Raw genomic sequence first — 24,474 nt, forward strand, 5'->3', positions numbered from 1 at the left:
TCAACATGAAAAATGGCATGCTGCTTATTATACATGCAGATGTGTATCCTTTCTGGTTAATTTAATTGATCTGAATCATTGAGATTAAATGTCACAGAATGTCAATGTTCTATGTTCTATTTTCTATGTTCTATTCGTTAAGGCTCCAACGATGACTCCACCTACATTGTACAGACCCTGGACTTCCACCTGGGTCACAACACCATGGTAACCAAACCCTGCGGTGCGCTAGAAAGCCCCATGGCAACCATCACCAAGATCACCCGCCGCCGCCACGAGAACCCTCCACACGGCGTCGCCACGGTGAAGGAGTGGTTCAACTACGTCACGGCCATGAGGAACGAGGGTAAGGGTCATGAGGGAGGAGGGTAAGGGTCATGAGGGAGGAGGGTCATGAGGGAGGAGGGTAAGGGTCATGAGGGAGGAGGGTCATGAGGGAGGAGGGTCATGAGGAGGGTCATGAGGGAGGAGGGTCATGAGGGAGGAGGGTAAGGGTCATGAGGGAGGAGGGTCATGAGGGAGGAGGGTAAGGGTCATGAGGGAGGAGGGTCAGGAGGGTCATGAGGGAGGAGGGTCATGAGGGAGGAGGGTCATGAGGGAGGAGGGTAAGGGTCATGAGGGAGGAGGGAGGAGGGTCATGAGGGAGGAGGGTCATGAGGGAGGAGGGTAAGGGTCATGAGGGAGGAGGGTAAGGGTCATGAGGGAGGAGGGTAAGGGTCATGAGGGAGGAGGGTAAGGGTCATGAGGGAGGAGGGTAAGGGTCATGAGGGAGAAGGGTCACGAGGGAGAAGGGTCACGAGGGAGGAGGGTCATGAGGAGGGTAAGGGTCATGAGGGAGGAGGGTAAGGGTCATGAGGGAGGAGGGTAAGGGTATGGAGGGTACATGTTAGCCCTACCCCTGCATTTTGTGCGTTCATGTGTAGGAGTACGTGTGTTCCCCTATTGTGTAGAGGTAGGGCCAAGTGGGAGGGCTACATAGCCTTTCCAAATTGAGTTTTTTCAGATGCACACTCCGAACTGAGTTACAAACGGAGTGTTATGAAATCCCAGAATGCCTTGCGAATCATCAGCGAGAATAATATAACAAGCAGGAAAAGAAAACCACAAATGTTATTATTTTCTTCGTTAATCAGGATAACAACAATTATTATCTTAGTTTAATGACATTTGAATGTATTATAGACCTTTTATTTATAGCAAGCATAACAAATGTCTGTCTAATGTTAGCTATCTAACGTTCCATGTTCTAAGGCTGATTTGACCGTCTCGCTTTGATATATTTCACTGTTGCATTTCCCCCCTATGACGCCCAACATGTAACTAAAGTTCAGCCACCAAGCTGTTGCTGTTGTTACTGGTCCTCTCATCAGTACAGACTGGCAGGGTAGTAGCATGGGTTGCTAGCCTACAGAACATCACTATCCTGTCATGAACTGGCCTGTTAATTGTTCTTTTTTATTTGATGACTTGTTTGATCTATTGATTTAAGTTGTGAACGAATCGCGAGCGTGCATGCTTTTCTATAACACTTCTGGTGATGATGTGTATCAGGGACTTGAAGGGCTATCCCATTTCATAGGGGTTAGGGTTATATTTTCAACCACTACTCCTTGTGACTCTGTTCCGAGTGGCACTACGAAACAAGGGGTAGTGGTAAAAAATGTAAATGGGTTTGGGCCTTTGTCTGCTTGGTGTTCTTGATAACTGACTGTACTACACTGTCATCTAGTTAAGCATTGTTACCATGACAAATGCTAAATGTATTACAGTGTGTTACGAGTAGCTATTATATTTGGACCCAGGTGCAGAGTAGAACAGAGTAGACGAGATGCAGGAGTAGGATTCATAATCAAGGCACTCTTTATTTGAGCAAACAAGAATAATAACCGAACAGTAAACGATGAAACAAAAGAGGAGAAAGCTTGGTCTCTGATAAATGCTTAAATAATAAAAGAAAACAATAAACAAAATAAAAGGGGAGAAGGCTTCGACTCCCAAAAACGCTGTCAATAGAATAAGGCAAGGCAATGCACTTACTATAGTCCTTCAATACTTAGATTTCTATGCAGGTGAGGAACGATAAGGCTTTCGAAAGACACACACACACACACACACACACACACACACACACAACTCACGTAACGTAAAGTGAACAACCGACAAAGAGGGAAGACACAGAGGGATATAAATAGCCTAAGCCAACACACCAGGTAACAGTCACAGAAATTAGGACAGACAAAAACACATACATACACCCCAGAGGACGCCAAAGGGCCGCTCAACCAATAGAGCAACCCCCCAAACCTTACAAAGTGAGTTTAATTTAAGGTGTTGTGGACCTTTGTCCAGAAAGAATGGGGCCCAACATTTGACGGAAGGAAGCAACATGTCACTTAAAACTCTCTGGGCTAATCACCCAAGCTGGGCCTAACTAGGAACGTAACAACACTTAATCAGCCGTGAGGGGTCATTTGATCTTTGCATTTGATCAAATTTCAGGACCCTCCTTTCATGACTTTTCCTAGATATGTGCGTTCTACCACCCAGTATCCTTACATTTTCAAAACCACATCAGGATAAGTTTGTATGAAGCTATTTTGCAGTTTTTCCGTGTAGGATTCAGGCTAATTTACAAGCGGCCAACTAGTGGTCGTTGTGTGTAAATAGCAGCTTTGCATTGAAAAAGAGGGGGACGGCTCTTTTAGTAGGTATAAAGGCACGGCTGTTGTAGTGTTAAGAAGTGAAGCATCCCCAACATCCAGTCTCATCTGATTCGTCCTCCCACGTCCCACCATGAATAAAGCTACTAGGCAACCAGGACAACAGAGGTCATTGATCTTCAGTACTATACTCGTATAATGGGGGTACTCAGGAGTCCATCTGATAGCATTTAGACGGAAGCCACTTTTCTTCTAATGTGTCCCTCTGCTTATCTCAACTTGCACTTTCACTCATATTTACTTATTTCTTATCTCCTATTTCTTGTTTTATTCCTGCTTTTATTGTGTTGTGTTTTATTTACTAATGTTTTTATGTTCAGCACCAATGTATGACCTATAAATATATACTATATAAATTACATTTGATTGATTTCCTCTGTCCCTCAGAGCTGAACCTCTTGCGCAACGTCGATGCCAACAACCCTGAGAGCGGCACGGCGGCCAAGAACAGCAGCCTCCTCAGCAGCTTCCGCAGCTCCTCCACCTACAACCACGAGACGGAGACCATCTTCGCCCTGCCCAGGATGCAGCTGGACTTCAAGTCCATCCACGTCCAGGACCCAGAGGAACCCTCCTTAAGCGGTAGGACTGAGTCATCCCTCCTAGGAGTTGCATTGACAGTCTTTTTTCTTTTTTTTTGCCCATACTTGTTCCAACTGTATATAACATTTAAAAGGTTTCAAAGGCGAATCAAAACTCTCTTCTAGTACTGATACTATAGTACTAGTAACTTCACCTCCAGACAAACCAGTTGTTTTCACACCTGTTGATTGGGGAGACATTCTTCCCAATCAGAATCAGTATATTTGCACACACAGGAAATTGACGTGATGAGGCTGGTGCATTGGGCATAAAAAAACAAAACAATGTATAATCAAAAATAGTTTAAAAACACAATGGCAAAACTAATATAAATGCTCGTTGATGATTACATAATCAAATGTAGCCCGCAGCGCAGAGCGCATAATGTCTTATTCACGAGTTGACTCGCTGGAACGAGACTGACTGATACACACCACACCTCTGCCATATCATACATTGGTCCCACATGTATTTATTTACCATCATATTTTTCAATATAAAACGGTATGATATGGCAGATATATATGGTAGCCTACATTGCAGTCGTCCCGCAGTTCTAGTAGATCGCCGACATCATGTTATTTGATGTACACATTTCACGGCAAGAGAATTCCGATTTGTGGCAAACACCCAACAATTGTTCATTCACTAAACATTATAACATGAACACAGTGAGGATTCAAACAAACAAAATAATTAATACACTCTGCAATTGGCTACTACAATGTTGCCAAAATCAACTAGGCCTATCTAATGTTCGAAAACGAATCTACAAATATTAATCTGCGTATATCTATGGTACAACCGTCTTGCCTGTTGTGTATTATTATCATTGCCGACACAGGTCTATGAACATCTGATAATAAGGTGAAGGGCAGTATTATTCATCTTTACTTTATTGGGTGAATAAACTCAATATGAATGATTGTACAGTTGTCTATTCATAGCTTTCAGTCACGTGGTTTCTTCCCTAGCAACCACCAACCTGACGGGCAAAAAGTATCATAGCAACATCGCTCAACATGGCTGCCTACTATTTAGACCACCTCACTCATGAAGAACTATCAAGATACACGACGGTGATAGGAGTGGAGGATTGACACCATTCAAATAGTGTTGGATTCCCTGTCTTCTACTCTATCCGGACACGTTGGAATTATTTTCCTAACCCCCGGAGAATCAAAGTTATTGACCTGCAAAGGGTGCCTCCTTGACCGGCTTTTCCCGTGAATAACACCGGTTATGGAGGTGGTACAAACATAAGACTATTATTGCTAAATTCACCATCAGTATACGGTCATTTTGAGCCCTTAACCACCGCGCTGACACCCCGAGAAGATATACTTTTAATATGAAACTCGATCAACCGGGCGTTCACCGGCTGCTGGACGAAACTCCCAACTCCCGCTGTCAGCGAGGCGAGGGAATATTTATATCCGGGAATTCGCTCCTTGCTGTGTCCACGGTGATAGGAGTGGAGGATCGACTCCATTCAAATAGTGTTGGATTCCCTGTCTTCTACTCTATCCGGACACGTTGGAATTATTTTCCTAACCCCCGGAGAATCAAAGTTATTGACCTGCAAAGGGTGCCTCCTTGACCGGCTTTTCCCGTGAATAACACCGGTTATGGAGGTGGTACAAACATAAGACTATTATTGCTAAATTCACCATCAGTATACGGTCATTTTGAGCCCTTAACCACCGCGCTGACACCCCGAGAAGATATACTTTTAATATGAAACTCGATCAACCGGGCGTTCACCGGCTGCTGGACGAAACTCCCAACTCCCGCTGTCAGCGAGGCGAGGGAATATTTATATCCGGGAATTCGCTCCTTGCTGTGTCCACGGTGATAGGAGTGGAGGATCGACTCCATTCAAATAGTGTTGGATTCCCTGTCTTCTACTCTATCCGGACACGTTGGAATTACTTTCCTAACCCACGGGAAATCAAAGTTATTAACCCGCAAAAAGTGGGTTTTGCCCGCAAAAAGTGCCTTTTGCCCGTCAGGTGGGCGTTTCCACTATGCTGTGACGTCACATGAAAGCTATGAATAGGCAAGAATGGGCTGAAACAAAATTAGTTACAGACTCGCTCAAACTGTAGCGAGATTAGGAGACTACTAATTGTAAATAGTAATCCACAATTATGGTTATTACTGGTGGCCTGAGGTGGTCCAGTGGTCTAGCACCGTGTTCTACAGTGATATACAAAAAAGACATTATATACAATATTATAAATCTCAGTTTGTTATATAATATTCGTTGATGAGTACATGCATAATCAAACGTAGGCTACTGCAATTACTTTGCTGCGGTAGCTATGCATGCACCACACAACTTATACTGTGCAGTGTATAATTCATAACTGTACATAGGCTACACATCATAATATCTTATCACTATTGCATGGAACTTGGATAGTACAAACTGTACAGTTTATACAGTTGGATAGTAGAAACTGTACAGTTTATCATTTTCATAACTGTCTGTACATATACATATCTTATGTATCCCTATTGCTATATATAGCCTATATATAAACACATTATGTAACATACTTATCAGTCTTATCCACTATATCTAATTCAGCACTAAAGCCTGAAGTTTGAGCACAGTGTGTGCCCCCTTGCTACCTCTGCTGATATAAAAGAGAATTGCAGCCGAATTCCAAAGCAAATACACAGACACACACAGAAATACTGCAAAATCGCTTTATACTAACTCGATTTTGAAAATGTAAAGATGCTGGGTGGTAGAACGCACATATCTAGGAAAAGTCATGAAAGGAGGGTCCTGCATGTCATCTGGCTCGACCTCGCCAATGTCTATGGGTCAGCTGATCAGCTGTGCCATGGAGTTTTTCCACATGCCCTCCAGTATCAAGCTATTTCAAGGATTTACCCTCCAGGACTTCATCACCGGGTGGCGGCAGTTAGAGGTGGGAATCGCCATGGGGTGTTCCCTTTCTCCCATTCTGTTTGTGGCAGCCTTCGAAATCATCCTTATCGGAGCAAGACAAACTGTAGGAGGGATCAAACTACCATCCGGACAGAAGCTACCACCACTGAGGGGCTACATGGATGACATCACCAGCCTCCTTCAGATAGCACCATGTACATCCAGATTGCTGAACAGGATGGACGAGCTAATGTCCTGGGCAAGAATGAAAATCAATGCGAAGGCAAATGCAAAGTTCATTTCTCACACATAACGTGGACAAACTAATTTCCATTATTATTATTATTAATTATAAATTACACCAATGTATTAATGATTATCGAGCAAAATATTTTGTGATCGACCAAGATCCTTATCGATCAATTATCGATCGTCGATCATTGATGCCCACCCCTAGTCCTGACATAGTGGTGTGGTCCACCAAGGCAAAAGCTGCACTCCTCATGGAGCTCACAGTACCGTGGGAGGAGGGGATTGAGGCCGCTTTCGAACGGAAGAAGAATTCAGATCTGGCTGCGGAGTGTAGGGAGGCTGGCTGGAGGACCACCATCTACCCAGTGGAGGCTGGATGCCGAGGCTTTGTGGGGCTGTCAACCACACGCCTGCTGAGGGACACAGGTGTGACAGGAGGAAAGCTCAAGAAGGCAACGAAAGAGCTGGCTGAAGAGGCGGAGAAGGGCAGCTTTTGGCTGTGGCTGAGGAGGAGGGAAAAGTGTTGGGGAAAGAACATCTAACCCAGACTACAGCTGCAGGGGGTGACAGGGAGACGTGCAGACTCTCAGCTTTAGGGTAAGGGTATTCACATCCAAATTGAAGGAAGGGTTTAGGAATTACAGCTCTTTAATGTGTAGCTCCCTCTTTTTCAAGGGACCAAAAGTAATTGGACAATTTACTCAAAAGCTGTTTCATGGGCCAGTGTGGGCTACTCCTTCATTATTTCTTTATCAATTAAGCAGGTAAAAGGTCTGAGTTGTGCAAGTGTTGCATTTGCATTTGGAAGATGTTGCTGTATACGCACAACATGCAGTCAACAGAGCTCTCAATGCAAGTGAAATAGGCTGCAAAAACAACCCAAAAATCCATCAGAGAGATAGTGGGAACATAAGAAGTGGCCAGATCAACAGTTTGGTACATTCAGAGAAAAAAAGAACGCACTGGTGAGCTCGGCACCACAAAAAGGTCTGAACGTCCATGGAAGACGAGTGGTGGATGATCACAGGATCCTTTACATGGTAAAGAAAAACCCCTTCACAACATCCAGCCAAGTGAAGAACAGTCTCCAGGAGGTAGGCATATCATTATCCAAGTGTACCATAAAGGGAAGACTTCACATGAACAAATACAGAGGGTTCACCACAAGGTGCAAGCCATTCATAAGCCTCAAGAATAAAAAGGCCAGATTATACTTTGCCAAAAAACATCTAAAAAAGCCAGCCCTGTTCTGGAAGAGCATTCTTTGGACAGATGAAACTCATCAGATCAACCTATACCAGAATGATGGGGGGAAAAAAAGTATGGAGAAGGCTTGGAACGGCTCATGATCCGACGCTTACCACATCATCTGTAAAACACGGTGGAGGCGATGTGATGGCATGGGCATGCATGGCTTCCAATGGCACTGGGTCACTAGTGTTTATTGATGATGTGACAGAAGACAGAAGCAGACAGATGAATTCTGAAGTGTTTAGGGATATTCTGTCTGCTCAGATTCAGACAAATTCAGCAAAGTTGATTGGATGGCGCTTCACAATACAGATGGACAATGACCCAAAACATACTGCGTAAGCAACCCAGGAGTGGAATATTCTGCAATGGCCGATCAATCACCTGATCTCAACCCGATCAAGCATGCATTTCACTTGCTGAAGACAAAACTAAAGGCAGAAAGACCCACGAACAAACAACAACTGAAGACTGCTGCAGTAAAGGCCTGGCAAAGCATCACAAAGGAGGAAACCCAGCATTGGTGATGTCCATGGGTTCCAGACTTCAGGCAGTCATTGCCTGCAAAGGAAGGATTCTCAACAAAGTATTAAAAAATAATATTTTATTTATGATTATGTTAATTTGTCCAATTACTTTTGAGCTCCTTGAATTAAAGCTGAAAGTCTGCACTTCAATTACATCTCGATTGTTTCATTTCAAATCCATTGTGGTGGCATACAGAGCAAAAATGATGGAAATTGTGTCACTGTCCAAATATTTACGGACCTAACTGGATTCTTAATAGGACTGGTTGTTAAAATCCCTAAATATTCAGCACAACAATTGAGTGGAGTTGGAGATGTCCTCTTGGGTGGAGTGGAATTTGGCAATGATCACGTGGTGCCACCAGTACGACACATCTTCAGTTGTGGTCCCCGACCTCATTGGGTGTTTCGGCCAGTTATCACAAGACACCCTCTGCCGAGGTTGGCCCACCACAGGCTGATCAGGCCTGGGTGTGTGTCGCACGGTGGCACCACGTGGTCATTTGGGAGCCCATGTTGGGTCCCTACGTTTCAGCCACAGCCAGTGACTGCTCCGTTCTGCTGCAGTGGACAGTTCTCTGATTGCCTTCCGTTGGGCCTGTCCTCTGATCCCTACTGCCCTCAGGAGCCTTGTGGTGGAGCTGGCTACAAAGCCTCTGCAGCCCACCTCCACTGGCCACACCTTCACGTTCCAGCCCCGCCCCTCTGCTTCGACTGCTAAGTTGGCATACCGCAGCCTCTTCCGTTCGAATGCCTCATCGATGGCCTCCTCCCATGGGACCGTCAGTTCTACGATGAAGACACGCCGGCAGGACTTGGACCAGAGGACTAGGTCTGGGCGCAGGTTGGTCGCTGCAATTTCGGGTGGGAAGGTGAGCCTCTGGCTGAGGTCTACCCGCATTTCCCAATCCCGGGCTGCGTTCAGTGGGCCTGAGTCTGGAGGTGATGGCTTGGTCCGCTGTTTCTCCCCTTCCCGGATGAAGGTTGTTTTCCGTGGAAAGGTAGTCTGGGCATTTAGAGGCATGGCGTTGGTGGTTACCCTCTTGTGCTCAAGTTCGGCAGCCAAGCACTTTAGCACTTGGTTGTGGCGCCAGGTGTATCTTCCTTGAGTTAGACTGGTCTTGCAACCCACCAAGATGTGTTTGAGGGTTGCTGGGGCTGCACACTGGAGACAGGCTGGGTCCTCTCCATACCAGAGATGTAGGTTGGTAGGAGAGGGCAGGACATCATATGTGGCTCTGATGATGAAACTTAGCCTATTAGACTCCATGCTCCACAGCTCGTTCCACGTGATTTTCCTCCTCTCCACGCTCTCCCACTTCATCCAGCGGCCTTGCTGGGCTTGGGAGACTGCCTTGGCGCACCTGGCTGCTTCCTCCTGGTGGCGCACCTCCTCAACCACCATCTTCCGCCGTTCGGTTGGAGTAGCCTTTTGCCATGTGGGTGTTGTTGTTTCCAAGCCAAGGCCCCCTCTGCCATGTTGGACATGCCCCACTATATCCCGGTGTCTGAGGGCGGTCTTTGCCACCGCAACTGCTGCAGATGGCTTCCATTTCCTCCCCGTTGCTAGGATTGGAGCAGCACCTCTGACGAATGGATCCCGGGATTCTGTTAGTCATTTCCAGCCTTGATTTGGCACATTTGTACTCCTCCACCAGGCTTGAGATTGGTAGGGAGAGGGCTCCGTTGCCATACAGGCCTATGCTGCTAAGGCCTCTCGGCAGTCCAAGCCACTTCCTCACTTGTGCATTCACCAGTCTCTCCAGCCGGTTGGCATGGGATAGTGTGACCTCGTAGATGGAAATTGGCCACATGAGACGGGGCAGCAGTCCAAACTGAAAGCACCACAGCTTCAGCTTCCCAGGGAGAGCAGTGTTGTTGATCTGCTTGAGGCCACTGATTGTATCCTGCTTGAGTTGTTCCACCTGCTTCGAGTCTTTGAGTTCTGCGCTATACCAGCGGCCAAGGCTTTTGATGGGCTTCTCCAGAACTGTTGGTATTGGCTCGTTGTTGACGTTGAACCTCTCATTGGCGAGCTTGCCTTTGACAATGGAGATACTGCGGGACTTACTGGGTTTAATCTCCATTCGTGCCCATTTGATGTTTCCCTGGAGTTTATCCAGCAGGCGTTTGGTGCATGCGTTTGTTGTTGTTATTGTCGTCATGTCATCCATGTACGCCCTGATTGGTGGAAGACGCAGCCCGCTCTTCAACCGTTCCCCTCCAACAACCCATCGGGATGCTCGAATAATGAGCTCCATTGCCATGGTAAACGCCAGTGGAGAGATGGTGCAGCCCGCCATTATGCCTATCTCGAGGTGCTGCCAAGCAGTTGTACTGGCTTGTGCTGTAACACAGAACTGGAGGTCCTGGAAGTAGGCTTTGACCAGCCTTGTGATGCCCTCTGGGACGCTGTCCACAAAATCTCATGAGGCACTGACCCGAAGGCATTGGCAAGATCTAAGAAAACCACATGCAGGTCTTTCTTCTCCTTCTTGGCCGTTTGTATCTGGTGCCAGATGACATTTGTGTGTTCCAGGCATCCTGAGAATCCACTTATCCCTGCCTTCTGCACTGAGGTGTCGACAAAGTTGTTCTTCTGCAAGAATACTGAGAGCCTCTGGGCCACAACACTGATGAAAATCTTTCCTTCCACATTCAGTAGACTGATCTGGCGGAACTGGTCGATGGTTGAGGAATTCTTCTCTTTGGGAATCAGGATCCCTCCTGCCCTTCGCCATGCCTTTGGTATGATTCCCTTTTCCCATGCCACTTTCATTAGCTTCCAGAGGTACTTCAAGACGCCTGGACTGTTCTTATATAGCCTGTATGGAACGCCGTTGGGCCCAGGGGCTGAGGCTGTTCTTGCCCGTTTTACTGTGCTCTCAACTTCGCTCCATGTAGGGGGCCTTGTTTCCATCTGGTGCTCAGGTGGTTGGATTGGTGGCATGTCATCCGGAATGCTGGCTGGCACATGCCTCTGGTTGTCAGAGTAGGTCTTCCTCAGGTGCTCCTCTAGTTCCCTTATGGGTACTTTGAGGGTCCCTGTTTTCTCCTTGACAAAGAGGTCTTTGACGAACTTGTAGGGATCTCTGTAGAAGGCAGTCCTCGTTCGCTCTTTCTTCTTGTGTTGCTTTCTCAAGCATTCTGCTCTTCGCAGTGTTGCAAGACGCTGCTTGATGTCGGCCTGTAGTGCCTCAAGTCCTTTCCTTTCCACTTCTGTGGCCTTCTTCCACTGTTTTCTCAGGCACCTTCTTTCTTTCACAAGTCTTTCAATCTCTTGTTGTCTCCTGGACTTGAGATGGGCTGATGGTTCCTTCTGTGTCCCATGGTTCTTACTTTTCACCCCAAATCTCTCTGCTCCATAGCTGTAAATGATCTCTCCAATCTTGTCCAGTTTTCTTTCCACGCCCCCTTTCAGACCTTCTAGAAGATGGACAAGGTCTGTGTCTGTGTTTTCCCACTCCTTTTTCTGGCAGGCTTTAGGCCACAAGATTTGAGGCTTTCGTCCATTCATCTTCCTCTCTACTGCTGTCTGTGGCTGGATAGGCTCTGGACTCATGTCCATTGATGGATCTGTGCTTGGTTGAGCTTCGTCTGGGGTTCTGATACCCTGTGGACTGTGGTGAATATCCTGCCACTGGGCTTCACTCGACTGATTTGCCCTACCTCTGAGGAAGTAGCGGTCAATGCGAGGCACCTCGCTAAGCTCTCTTAGGCACTTTTTCCTGCCCTGGTGGATCTTGAGACCCTTCTCTGATGTTATCTTTTTCCAGCCACAGATGCAGCTTTGTAGCTTGTGTCCTGCCAGTGTTGTTACTCCGTCAACTACCGTGCTGATCATTTGCTTCGTTGTCATTTCCGTTCCAGGGTCTGTTACCGTGTGATCCGCCGATGAGTCATCTTCCGCCCCCGCTCTCGCAGACTCTAGGGGTGTTTTTCCTTTTGCATTTTTCGTAGCCATGGTTGGGTGGAACTAAGTCACTGTGTAGTGAAAGGCTCCTGCCAACACGGGTAGCTAACCCATGCCAGCCCCGTTGGGGTCTGTTCCCTCCTGTCAGCTGTCTCTTCAAGCCGTCACCAGGTCTTTCCCAGGTTGTCAGCTGCCCTTTCGCAGCGGTCACTGGTTTTGACACCAGACATCAGGATTCTTAATAGGACTGGTTGTTAAAATCCCTAAATACTGTATATATATACTTCTTCTTTTTTTTGTAAAGCACTTTGAATTGCCCCTATTGTATGAAATGTGCTATACAAATAAAATTGCTCTGCCTTGCCTCTGTCTCAGATTCCCACAGCAAGCCCAAGGTGGAGTGCAGCGTGGTGACAGAGTTCACCGACCACATCTGTGTCACCATGGACGCCGAGCTCATCATGTTCCTCCATGACCTGGTGTCTGCCTACCTGAAGGAGAAGGAGAAAGGTGAGAAACCACTACCACGGCCCTCAAACTCACCACTCACTAGATATAGACCAAAGGGCCGTTATCAGTATGCTAGGAAAGTCAGTACATCACAAACAGAAGAATGTCAACATAACTGGAAACACTTGTCATTCTTGTCAGATTTCACCATTGTGATTGCTGAACGGTAGAGAACAAACTGTAGAGGCAGCGCCCTCCATGATGTCTCGTACAGTGAACCATGTGTTCTTCTGGCTCTAACCTCACTGGAATTGTTTGATTTCAAATCCATTACTCCAGGAGTAATAATAATAATAATAATAATATATGCCATATAGCTGACGCTTTTATCCAAAGCGACTTACATTACAGTGAGTGCATACATTTTTCGGTATGTAAGTAAATATAAGTAAACCTTTTAGAAATGATAACACTTTTTATACATAGTCCCTTTATTTCATGGCACCAAAAGTATTGGGACAGGTTAATATCATGTCTAAATTAAGCATTTTTTTCCCTCCAAACCTTCGTCTTTTCTGTCCATGAGACTATGTTAGAACTCTGCAGGCTGTTTTAGGTACTTTTAGTCTACTTATGGTGCTTTTCCACTACACTGGGTCGACCCAGGCTGGCCTGCTTCTTTGGCGCTTTTCCATTTGTCGGCCCGGCACGGCACGGTAAAATAGTTCTTGTTCGGGATGGGTAGCGAAAGTTGGGGAAAGGTACTTTTTTGCCAGGCTGCGTGTGACGTGTGACGCTGCACACCGTTGATTGGTCAATGGAAATCGTCATCCCATGTTCATAGATTTCACAACAGATTTCGCTCTAGGAAAATGTCACTTACTGTTTCTGTAATAACGTATTAATAAAGATTTGAAAAAATATGATAACCATCGTATTATCTTAGTTTAATGTCATTTCAATGCATCATAGAACTTTTATTTACAACAAGCATAACAAAAAATCGCTATTATGGCGATGTCCTGTGCCTATGCTGTTCCTCAGTCCAGCGGCAGTCAAATGCCGGTAGATTCGCGTCTTGCGCTCTTTAACACATGTCGGCGCTGTTTCCCTGGTTGCGAGATCTAAACTACTAGAACTGAAAGCGGCAGGTAACAGGCACGTAACATCCATATGCTGTATATATAAATAATGTCGGTGTCGACCATGATAGGAGTGTCGTATCGACACCATTCAAATGGTTTCAGATTCCCTGTCCTCTCCCCTATCCGGACACGTTTGAATTGTTATCCTAACCCACGGTAAACCACAATTATTAACCCGCAAAGGGTGCCTCCGGGCACCGTGTTTGTCCGTGAATAACATCGGCTATGAAGGTGGTACAAACACAATACTACTTTGCTAACTTCACCATCGGTATACGGTCATTTTGAGCCCTGAACCACCGCGCCGACACCCCGAGAAGTGAACCGGGAGTAAACTCAATGAACCGGGAGTTCAACATGCGTCAAGTGCTTAAATTCACCCCGAGCAGTGTCGACATCGATGGGGGTCTCCAATCGACTCCATTCAAACACCGGAGCACTCGTATCTATAACGAATGCGGAGATTGTATGAGCCCCGCGTCAGTCAGCCTTTCCGTAGAAATACGTCGCACTGTTATATATCTAACGTTACATGTTTTAAGGCTGATCTGTGCATGATAGTGCTTAATTATGTTGATCTATTTATATCGATCTATTCTTGCCAATTCCTTATTACCAGTGGAAAGGGGGAACGCTAAAACACTTTCCGTTCAACGGAGGAATTTATAGAACTCGCATAGAGTTCATCTCGCATTTCCCCCGTTGATGTGACGAACTGAAAGCGGCAAGTAACAGGCACTTAACGTTACATGTTTTAAGGCTGATCTGTGCATGATAATGCTGCATTTTGACATAATTCTTATGGCATTTCCCCCCGTTGATCTGTATAGCGGCACTTATTACAGTGAAGCGCTCTTATGACACGTAACAGTAACTCCTCCTAAAGTCCCGGGTCGCTCCGTATAATGGAGAAGCGTTTCTGAAAGTACGGCACGGCTCGGATACAAATGCGGCCCGCGTCAGCCCGGTAGTGGAAAAGCGCCATTAGGTACATTGAGAGGGGGACTGTATAAAAAAGTGTTGTCATTTCTAAATGGTGGAACCAATTTGATGAGAATTGATTAGGGCTGTCAATGTTAACGCGTTAACGCTCGCGATTAATCTGGACGCTTTTATTTTTATATTATATAATATTTTTAATTTAACGCAAATTAATCATATTATTTATAATATCATATATTACCAAGTTCTACTGACATGCGTGGCAAACGCAGATAATAAGTCCCATTTATGAATGAATGAATGAATGAATGAATGAATGAATGAATGAATGGTCTTTATTGTCATTGCTATAGTACAGGTACCAAACAACGAAATTTGGGAGGGGTGGCTCCCCTGGTGCTAGGAAAGAAAAAAAAAGAAAGAAAAAAAAGAAGGGAAAGGAGCTGGTTTACATAAATAAAGGCTATGTACACTATCCACTATACTATACTGTACAGATAAAACGACTAGGGTTGTCATATTGCACATAGTGTTATTGCACATTCATTTAAAGTGTCGCAGTTTGCAGGCTTGAAATGTACACATTTGTGCCTCAGCACTACACCTGATTTTTCAATCCAGCAGCTGCCATCAGTCCGTCCAGACTGTCCAGGGCCCAGAACCTAGGTCTTTGCTGTGTTGAGGGCCTGGATGGCCCTGGGGTAGAAGCTGAGCTTCAGTCTGTTTGTCCTTGCGGCCATGGTCCTGTACCGCCTTTTCGAGGGCAGCCGGGCAAAGTGTTCGTACCCAGGGTGGGATGGGTCTCTGGAGATCTTGGAGGCCTTCCTGAGGCAGCGTGTGTTGTACAGCTCTTCCAGAGAGGGGAGGGGGGCGCCGGTGATCTTCTGGGCTGTTCTCACGACTCTCTGTAGCGCATTTTTCTCTGCGGCTGTGCAGCTGGAGAACCAGTTGCAGATGCAGTAGGTGAGGATGCTCTCCACTGCGCAGCGGTAGAAGGCCACCAGTATCTCCTGCTTGTTGTGTTCCTTCCTGAGGACTCTCATGATGTTGTACACAGTAGCCTAGTGTAGTTTACAGTAGTTCACAGTAGCCTAGTGTAGTTTACAGTAGTTCACAGTAGCCTAGTGTAGTTTACAGTAGTTCACAGTAGCCTAGTGTAGTTTACAGTAGTACACAGTAGCCTAGTGTAGTTTACAGTAGTTCACAGTAGCCTAGTGTAGTTTACAGTAGTTCACAGTAGCCTAGTGTAGTTTACAGTAGTTCACAGTAGCCTAGTGTAGTTTACAGTAGTTCACAGTAGCCTAGTGTAGTTTACAGTAGTTCACAGTAGCCTAGTGTAGTTTACAGTAGTTCACAGTAGCCTAGTGTAGTTTACAGTAGTTCACAGTAGCCTAGTGTAGTTTACAGTAGTTCACAGTAGCCTAGTGTAGTTTACAGTAGTTCACAGTAGCCTAGTGTAGTTTACAGTAGTTCACAGTAGCCTAGTGTAGTTTACAGTAGTTCACAGTAGCCTAGTGTAGTTTACAGTAGTTCACAGTAGCCTAGTGTAGTTTACAGTAGTTCACAGTAGCCTAGTGTAGTTTACAGTAGTTCACAGTAGCCTAGTGTAGTTTACAGTAGTTCACAGTAGCCTAGTGTAGTTTACAGTAGTACACAGTAGCCTAGTGTAGTTTACAGTAGTTCACAGTAGCCTAGTGTAGTTTACAGTAGTTCACAGTAGCCTAGTGTAGTTTACAGTAGTTCACAGTAGCCTAGTGTAGTTTACAGTAGTTCACAGTAGCCTAGTGTAGTTTACAGTAGTACACAGTAGCCTAGTGTAGTTTACAGTAGTTCACAGTAGCCTAGTGTAGTTTACAGTAGTTCACAGTAGCCTAGTGTAGTTTACAGTAGTTCACAGTAGCCTAGTGTAGTTTACAGTAGTTCACAGTAGCCTAGTGTAGTTTACAGTAGTTCACAGTAGCCTAGTGTAGTTTACAGTAGTTCACAGTAGCCTAGTGTAGTTTACAGTAGTTCACAGTAGCCTAGTGTAGTTTACAGTAGTTCACAGTAGCCTAGTGTAGTTTACAGTAGTTCACAGTAGCCTAGTGTAGTTTACAGTAGTTCACAGTAGCCTAGTGTAGTTTACAGTAGTTCACAGTAGCCTAGTGTAGTTTACAGTAGTTCACAGTAGCCTAGTGTAGTTTACAGTAGTTCACAGTAGCCTAGTGTAGTTTACAGTAGTTCACAGTAGCCTAGTGTAGTTTACAGTAGTTCACAGTAGCCTAGTGTAGTTTACAGTAGTTCACAGTAGCCTAGTGTAGTTTACAGTAGTTCACAGTAGCCTAGTGTAGTTTACAGTAGTTCACAGTAGCCTAGTGTAGTTTACAGTAGTTCACAGTAGCCTAGTGTAGTTTACAGTAGTTCACAGTAGCCTAGTGTAGTTTACAGTAGTACACAGTAGCCTAGTGTAGTTTACAGTAGTTCACTAGTTAAATGACCTATTTGTCGACGGATCAAAGCAATTCCCTTCATTACTGACAACTTGTCCGGGTCTTAAGGAGATGGTATCAGTGGGCTTAACTCCCTTCTGCCAGGCAACACTGAATCAAATGAGAAATTATCATGCCATGGACAACGTACTGAATTCAAGTATTTGAATCATCTTGTTTGCTGATCTGTTATTTCATTTATTTTCTTTGTTTTTTATTTAATTACATTTTTCCTTTCTTTTGTTATTATGATGTATGATTGTATAGAATGTTGACAGTTGTCTGTATGTATAGAATGTTGACAGTTGTCTGTATGTATACAATGTTGACAGTCGTCCAAATATGATTGTTGTGTCGGACCCCAGGAAGACTAATGTCATGGCGTTAGCTAACGGGGATCCTAATAAACAAACAAACTACGCTGAACATGGATGTTACACATCAACTCTGCTGCAGACAAAGACAAAAACAATCTCAATGTCTCGTTTTTGATAAGAAGCATAGCATCATTACATACACGTGTAACACTAGCTTCAATAACAACACTAGCTTCAATAACAACACTAGCTTCACTAACAACACTAGCTTCACTAACAACACTAGCTTCACTAACAACACTAACAACACTAACTTCACTAACAACACTAACTTCACTAACAACACTAGCTTCAATAACAACACTAGCTTCACTAACAACACTAGCTTCAATAACAACACTAGCTTCACTAACAACACTAGCTTCAATAACAACAGAGGTGCTGAACTAACAGTAGGAGTTGGTAAAGTATTTATGAATGGAGTAGCGAGCTAGCTAGCCAACCCTGAGCTAGGTTCAAAAGACAGACAGTGTACTGAGACACAGCCAGCTGTCCTACCCGCTACGGTGGTTAGATCCAGAACAGATCTGCTGGCGTTAGGTCCGGTGTTACAAACCAGTTGTGAAGCTCAACGTCGCTTAAAAGACTGTTGCTCATGGACAGTGTGCTAACCATAGCTAATATTGCTAAGCTAACGAGTATAACAATAACAGCAGTTTAAACAAGCAATACAACCTGCCTCTGTACGTGTTTTATAGAATGTATCAATCAGCACCCTAACCCTTAGTCACCCTAAGCCTTAGTCACCCTAACCCTTAGTCACCCTAACCCTTAAGGCCAATGCACACAGCGTGCGATTTTGTCGCACGACAACATTCGATTCTCAATTCTTTGAATTATTTCAATTGGTGTGAATGGAGAATAGAATGTTGTCGTGCGATAATATCGCATCGCGCGCCGTGTGCATTGTCTGATTCAAAACAATGGAATCGAATTCGGCGGTGCGACAAAATCGGGGCCGTGTGCATTGGCCTTTAGTCACCCTAACCCTTACTCACCCTAACCCTTACTCACCCTAACCCTTACTCACCCTAACCCTTACTCACCCTAACCCTTAGTCAGCCAGTTACTTTGTAACTGTTCTTTATGTGCTTGTCTGCCTAACCCAGATGTTATAATAACATTAAAAAAATAAAAAAATCCTCTAACCAGTTTGTCATGCATTTCTTTATTCCAACACCACACATGTTGTTTCATCTCCCCCCCAAAATTCAATTAAATACTATGTATAATAATAGTATAATACTAGTATTTTAAACTTTAAACAGATTAATTACAGCATATTAATGTGATTAAGTTGATTTAAAAATCGATTGACAGCCCTAGAATTTATACTTTGATTTGAAATGCAAATCTTGAATATAGAGAAACATTTTCTCTGTCCCAATAATTATAGAGGGACTATGTTCTGATTTGAAGGAAAGGTACATTTAATAATTTACTGGAATGTACCGTTAGTACAGTGCCGTATTGAATTTCATAGCGTATTAAAGGTACGGGCCAGAAGTCTTGGCTGTACAAAGTTTATCTAATTTAAAGTGTGTGTGCGTGCGTGTGCGTGTGCGTGTGCGTGTGCGTGTGCGTGTCTCTCTCTCTCCATAGCTCTTTTTGCACCCCGGATGTTTACAACTCGGCCCGGCCAGAAGAGCCCGACGACCCTGCAGGACGACTCCCCAGACAGGAAGGACCAGGAGGACAGCGTCAACTACGCCACCGTGGACTGGAGGGAGTTCATGTGTAACACGTGGCACCTGGAGCCCACGCTGAGGTCAGACCTGGGGCCATGTCTATGCTAGTAACAGAGTAGCCGGCTAGTAAGAGAACGTGTTTAAAAAGTGTTTTATAAATTTTTTCATACAAAATAGTGTTTATTTCAGATACTGTAGTGGAAGATATTATCCTCATTTCCAGTGAAGTGAAGTAGCCGCCATCTTGTTGTGACATTTTTGTTTATCCCGCCCCTTCGTCACTTTGATTGGTTTCTTGGTCCACAGAACAACTACCATACGCCCCCTGAACGCACTCTTAAACTAGCTACGTTTGCTAACAAATGATAGGTATTTAGTGTTCCTAAAACTGTTGTTTGTTATATTGAGTGGGCTCTTCAACACTTTAACTTTTTTTTCTTCTTTTTTTACGATAAAAATAAAATTAAAATAAACGAAAAACACTGATCTGCCCGTCTCGACAATTGCAGAGTTGTGGCCCTTCCAACCAGACCGTGTCACATATTCAACCTAATCTGCCCAGTGAAATAACAGGTAGATCCTACACTAGACTCAAAAAAAATAAAAAATAAATCTAACCCTGACAACCCTGGTGGTATGGTTATCTAACCCTGACAACCCTGGTGGTATGGTTATCTAACCCTGCTTGGTTATGGTGACAGACCTTTTGGTCATGCCATGGATCCATGCAAAACAAGTCCTTACCCTACCCTGACCCACCCTATCCTGATCTACCCTACCCTGATCTACCCTGATCTACCCTATCCTGATCTAACCTGATCTACCCTGATCTACCCTATCCTGATCTAACCTGATCTACCCTGATCTACCCTGATCTACCCTATCCTGATCTACTCTACCCTACCCTGATCTACCCTGATCTACCCTATCCTGATCTACCCTGATCTACCCTGATCTACCCTACCCTGATCTACCCTGATCTACCCTATCCTGATCTACCCTGATCTACCCTATCCTGATCTACTCTACCCTACCCTGATCTACCCTGATCTACCCTATCCTGATCTACCCTGATCTACCCTATCCTGATCTACCCTGATCTACTCTACCCTACCCTGATCTACCCTGATCTACCCTATCCTGATCTACCCTGATCTACCCTATCCTGATCTACCCTGATCTACTCTACCCTACCCTGATCTACCCTGATCTACCCTATCCTGATCTACCCTGATCTACCCTATCCTGATCTACCCTGATCTACTCTACCCTATCCTGATCTACCCTATCCTGATCTACTCTACCCTGATCTACCCTGATCTACCCTATCCTGATCTACCCTGATCTACCCTGATCTACCCTGATCTACCCTGATCTACCCTGATCTACCCTATCCTGATCTACCCTGATCTACCCTGATCTACCCTATCCTGATCTACCCTGATCTACCCTGATCTACCCTGATCTATCCTGATCTACCCTGATCTACCCTACCCTGATCTACCCTGATCTACCCTGATCTACCCTGATCTATCCTGATCTATCCTGATCTACCCTATCCTGATCTACCCTGATCTACCCTATCCTGATCTACCCTGATCTACCCTATCCTGATCTACCCTGATCTACCCTGATCTACCCTATCCTGATCTACCCTGATCTATCCTGATCTACCCTACCCTGATCACTTGTGGTCTGAAAAGTAAACAATCAGCCTACGGACCTTCGGGGGCAGAGCTTTCAGTGTGGCAGCTCCCACCCTCTGGAACTCTCTCCCCGCAGCGATCCGCAATGCCCCCCCTTCCCTGGACACCTTCAAATCAGCCCTCAAAACCCACCTGTTCTCCAAGGCCTTTGGCCTCTAGTCTATTTTTTTCACTCTCAAGCGCTTTGAGTTGCATTTCATGTATGAAAGGCGCTATATAAATAAAGATTTACTTACTTACTTTCTTACTTACTTTCTCTCGTTCTTTGTTTCTTTGTTTTTTTTTCTGTTCTGTCTGTCTATGAAATCTGTACAGCGTCCTTGGGTCTGAGAAAGGCGCATTATAAATCCAAGATATTATTATTATTAAACCAATGGCGAGCCAGGAAAGTGCACATCCCATGTGCTGGGCTTTGGGATAGAGAGAGAAAAGGGAGCGTCACGGGAGGATAGACAGTGTTGATTCTAAAGCATTAAAATATATTTTTCGCTATTTTATCAATTGAAAATTAGATTAGATTCAACTTTATTGTCATTGCAGAGAACAAATACCAGACAACGAAAAGCAGTTCAGCATCTAACCAGAAGTGCAGATAGTGATATAAAACATGATAGTGATAGTGACCCTTCCCTTGACTGTATTAAATAAACACATGAACTGAATGTCCTCAGGCTCATCTCCTGGACGGGACGGAAGATCGACCCGGTCGGCGTGGACTACATTCTCCAGAAACTGGGATTCCACCACGCGAGGACTACCATCCCCAAGTGGCTGCAGAGGGGCGTGATGGACCCGCTGGACAAGGTCCTCTCTGTCCTCATCAAGAAGCTGGGCACGGCCCTGCAGGACGAGAAGGAGAAGAAAGGGCGAGACAAGGAAGAGCTTAAACCTCCAGCGCAGCACTGACAGCCTTAGACACTTTGAAGCTACAAATCAGACTGTTCATTGTCAAGGAACAAAAGCACCCTGCTCAAGAGAAAACACTGGATATTTCCTTGACTACTGTACAGTGCATTTGTGGTAGGCTCACATGTCCCCATGAGATCCACACAGCATAGATGTTTACTGTGGTGCATGCCACTATGGGTGTGACTGAACATTTGACACCGCTGTTGTTATGTATATTTTTGAACAAAGTAGAAAAGTGAAGTCTTATTTTGCTGCTTGAAATGATGACCCTACTGAAAAAAGGACAACATGGATTATATCCTATACATACAGTGAGGCATTACAACATACTAAGCAAAACCATCTCTGTTTCTTTCAAGGCTCTTTGACATGTGATGGGAAATGACTTCTAAACGATTTGCCTTTTCTTTATTTTCAGTGGAACACTGTAGGCATGAATTTTACTTTTAGGTGTCATATTTTCAAATTCATCCCATTAGCAATGTTATTTTGGAGATGCTCGTTCCTATTAATTAAACCATTGGAGGTGAGATGATCTGTCACTTAAGTCAATTGTTAAGATGCAATGAAATTGTAAAGATTAACCCTACTTTGTTTTATTTTTATCTCTATTTATTGTGAAATGTATAGTATACAAACTATGTTAGCTGGGTGTGTCAAGCCTGTTTTCTTTTTGTTTTGTTTTATATGTGCAATAGACCAGTGTACACTTTATATAAAATAACTGTGAATTTCTTAAATGTGTTGATTTCTTAACATAATAAACTCATTGCCATCCAATTTTACAGATCTGTCTGTGTTGTGATGTACTCTTAATTAACTTGTGTTCAGGCTTTGAATCAAAGTTCCCTCACCCGGAGCAAGACTCGTACAAGACCAACAGGCCTTTCTAGAGGTCGAACATGGCCAGACGTTTTCCACAGAACTTTTTTTTCAACACTTTCAGTTTTAAAGGTTTGAACATTGATAAAGGTTGTCGCTGCTGTACATTTACCTTCAGTATTATACACGGGGAAGAAATTGATACATAATTGATTTGCATACATCTAGCCTTGCTTTTCCCGCTTTGACACACAGAAACACTAATAATTTCTATCCTCCCGCTATCCTTGTTCTGCTCAGACTAGCAGAGATTTTGTATGACAGCGATCTGACCAGTGTAACCCCAACCCTGTATGAGGAGAAAAAACTAAGCACATAGTGATAATTACATTGGAGTCAGATTATCAATATTAGACATGTTTTGCTATCAACAAAACATAGCCAAAAGTCTCTGCCAAACATTCATGTGAAAACTGATATTATTATATTTGCTCTACAGCCTGAGTCAGTTAAACCATTCTTCCTGTTCTAAAATGGTCATTGTATTCCTGCTATTTTTATGCAATAAAACGTATAAAACGTATGTCACCCCATTATTCTATCCAGACTGTTTGAGAGTCTAGTTTCCTCCTTGTAGCTACAGTATCAGTGCACCCAGGTGGCAGGCTGCAGGTTATGATGTTGTCCACATGAGGGCGCTGGTGATCCCACTGCTTTTCCATTCCATGGAGTGGAATGTTACTGTGCTGCAACACAGCTGGATACATTCATCAATAATAGGAGGCCTTTCATATAATAAAAAAACATTGGAAAATATAACAGTTTTTTATACTGCTGCTGAAACAATTCGGAGTGTCAGATGTGTGATAGTTTCAACCACTGAATAGGAAATATTCTCATGAAGTTCTGGATTCGCCAATTCGCTTTGTGTTGTGCTGACGACAATTGACCACCAGATGGCACCGTGCCTAGTGTTTCTGCTATATGGCCGTGATGATAGCGCCCTCACGTGTTCATACATTAGTAATGCAGTGTATCAGATGAGTGCTACGTAAACGCATTTAAACAGTATTGTTCATTCAATGTACATTGTTTTGATCTCAATCATTTTAAATAAATAATGTTAACTCATTCATAAAGACAAGTGTAGTGAATCCAGAACCTGAGATAAGGAGATCAGCGAGAGAGAGAAAGCCTGTGTGAGTGTAAAGTCTGTACTAGGATACTAGGATTGGTAGTACTAAAGTCTGTACTACCAATGCTCACTCAGCTACGCAACAGTTTGCCAAACACTACAATAGTGATGCATGGTGGTGTAATTATTTTGCCCAGTGCAAGTCATGTATGCCTATAGTACAGTGGCGTGCAGTCAGGTGAGGCAGGGTAGGCATTTAACCACCTCACCCAGGCATTTAAGAAAGAAAAAGAATATCAGTCTTTTAAAAATATGTTTTAATAATTTTTTTATCTCAATTTTATTTTTTATTTTTTTATTTTACTCATTATTCTTAACTTTAATGTGTTAAAATGTTGTTAAAATAAAAATAAATGATGTAAAATGTGTTGTTATAAAAATATAATGCATGCCCTGGCACCAGGAGAGTTTGCTCCCAAAGCTAGCTGATTGCTGATTGCTGGCGAGAGGCACCTGTGTGTGCGAGAGGCAGACTGTGCTTGTGCTTCTGTGCTATGCGAAGTGATAGACCAACGGTTTCGTAGGTTTGCGCATGCGTAGTCTGTTCTCACATTGTCTTCATTGATGGACGTTGAGGCACCGTGCAGGCTGCCTCTGACAGCATGATTGACAGTTTGCGTTTGGC

General features: G+C 44.2%; 1 protein-coding gene across 1 annotated transcript in view; it reads left to right on the plus strand.

The window, feature by feature from the left end:
* Positions 1 to 22,601, plus strand: part of LOC308167588 (bridge-like lipid transfer protein family member 1) — a gene marked incomplete at its 5' end in the record, with an annotated part of 175,732 nt that extends 153,131 nt beyond the window's left edge. The window contains 5 exon segments of the mRNA XM_080542007.1: positions 143 to 346; positions 3,108 to 3,302; positions 12,523 to 12,657; positions 19,132 to 19,297; positions 21,595 to 22,601. Of these exon segments, the coding sequence (XP_080398133.1) occupies positions 143 to 346; positions 3,108 to 3,302; positions 12,523 to 12,657; positions 19,132 to 19,297; positions 21,595 to 21,829 (935 nt within the window). The 3' untranslated portion in view covers positions 21,830 to 22,601.
* Between the last annotated feature and the right edge of the window lie 1,873 nt (positions 22,602 to 24,474).

Source organism: Nansenia antarctica (genome assembly GCF_963989245.1).
Source record: "Nansenia antarctica genome assembly, chromosome: 11".
Classification (NCBI taxonomy): domain Eukaryota; kingdom Metazoa; phylum Chordata; class Actinopteri; order Argentiniformes; family Microstomatidae; genus Nansenia; species Nansenia antarctica.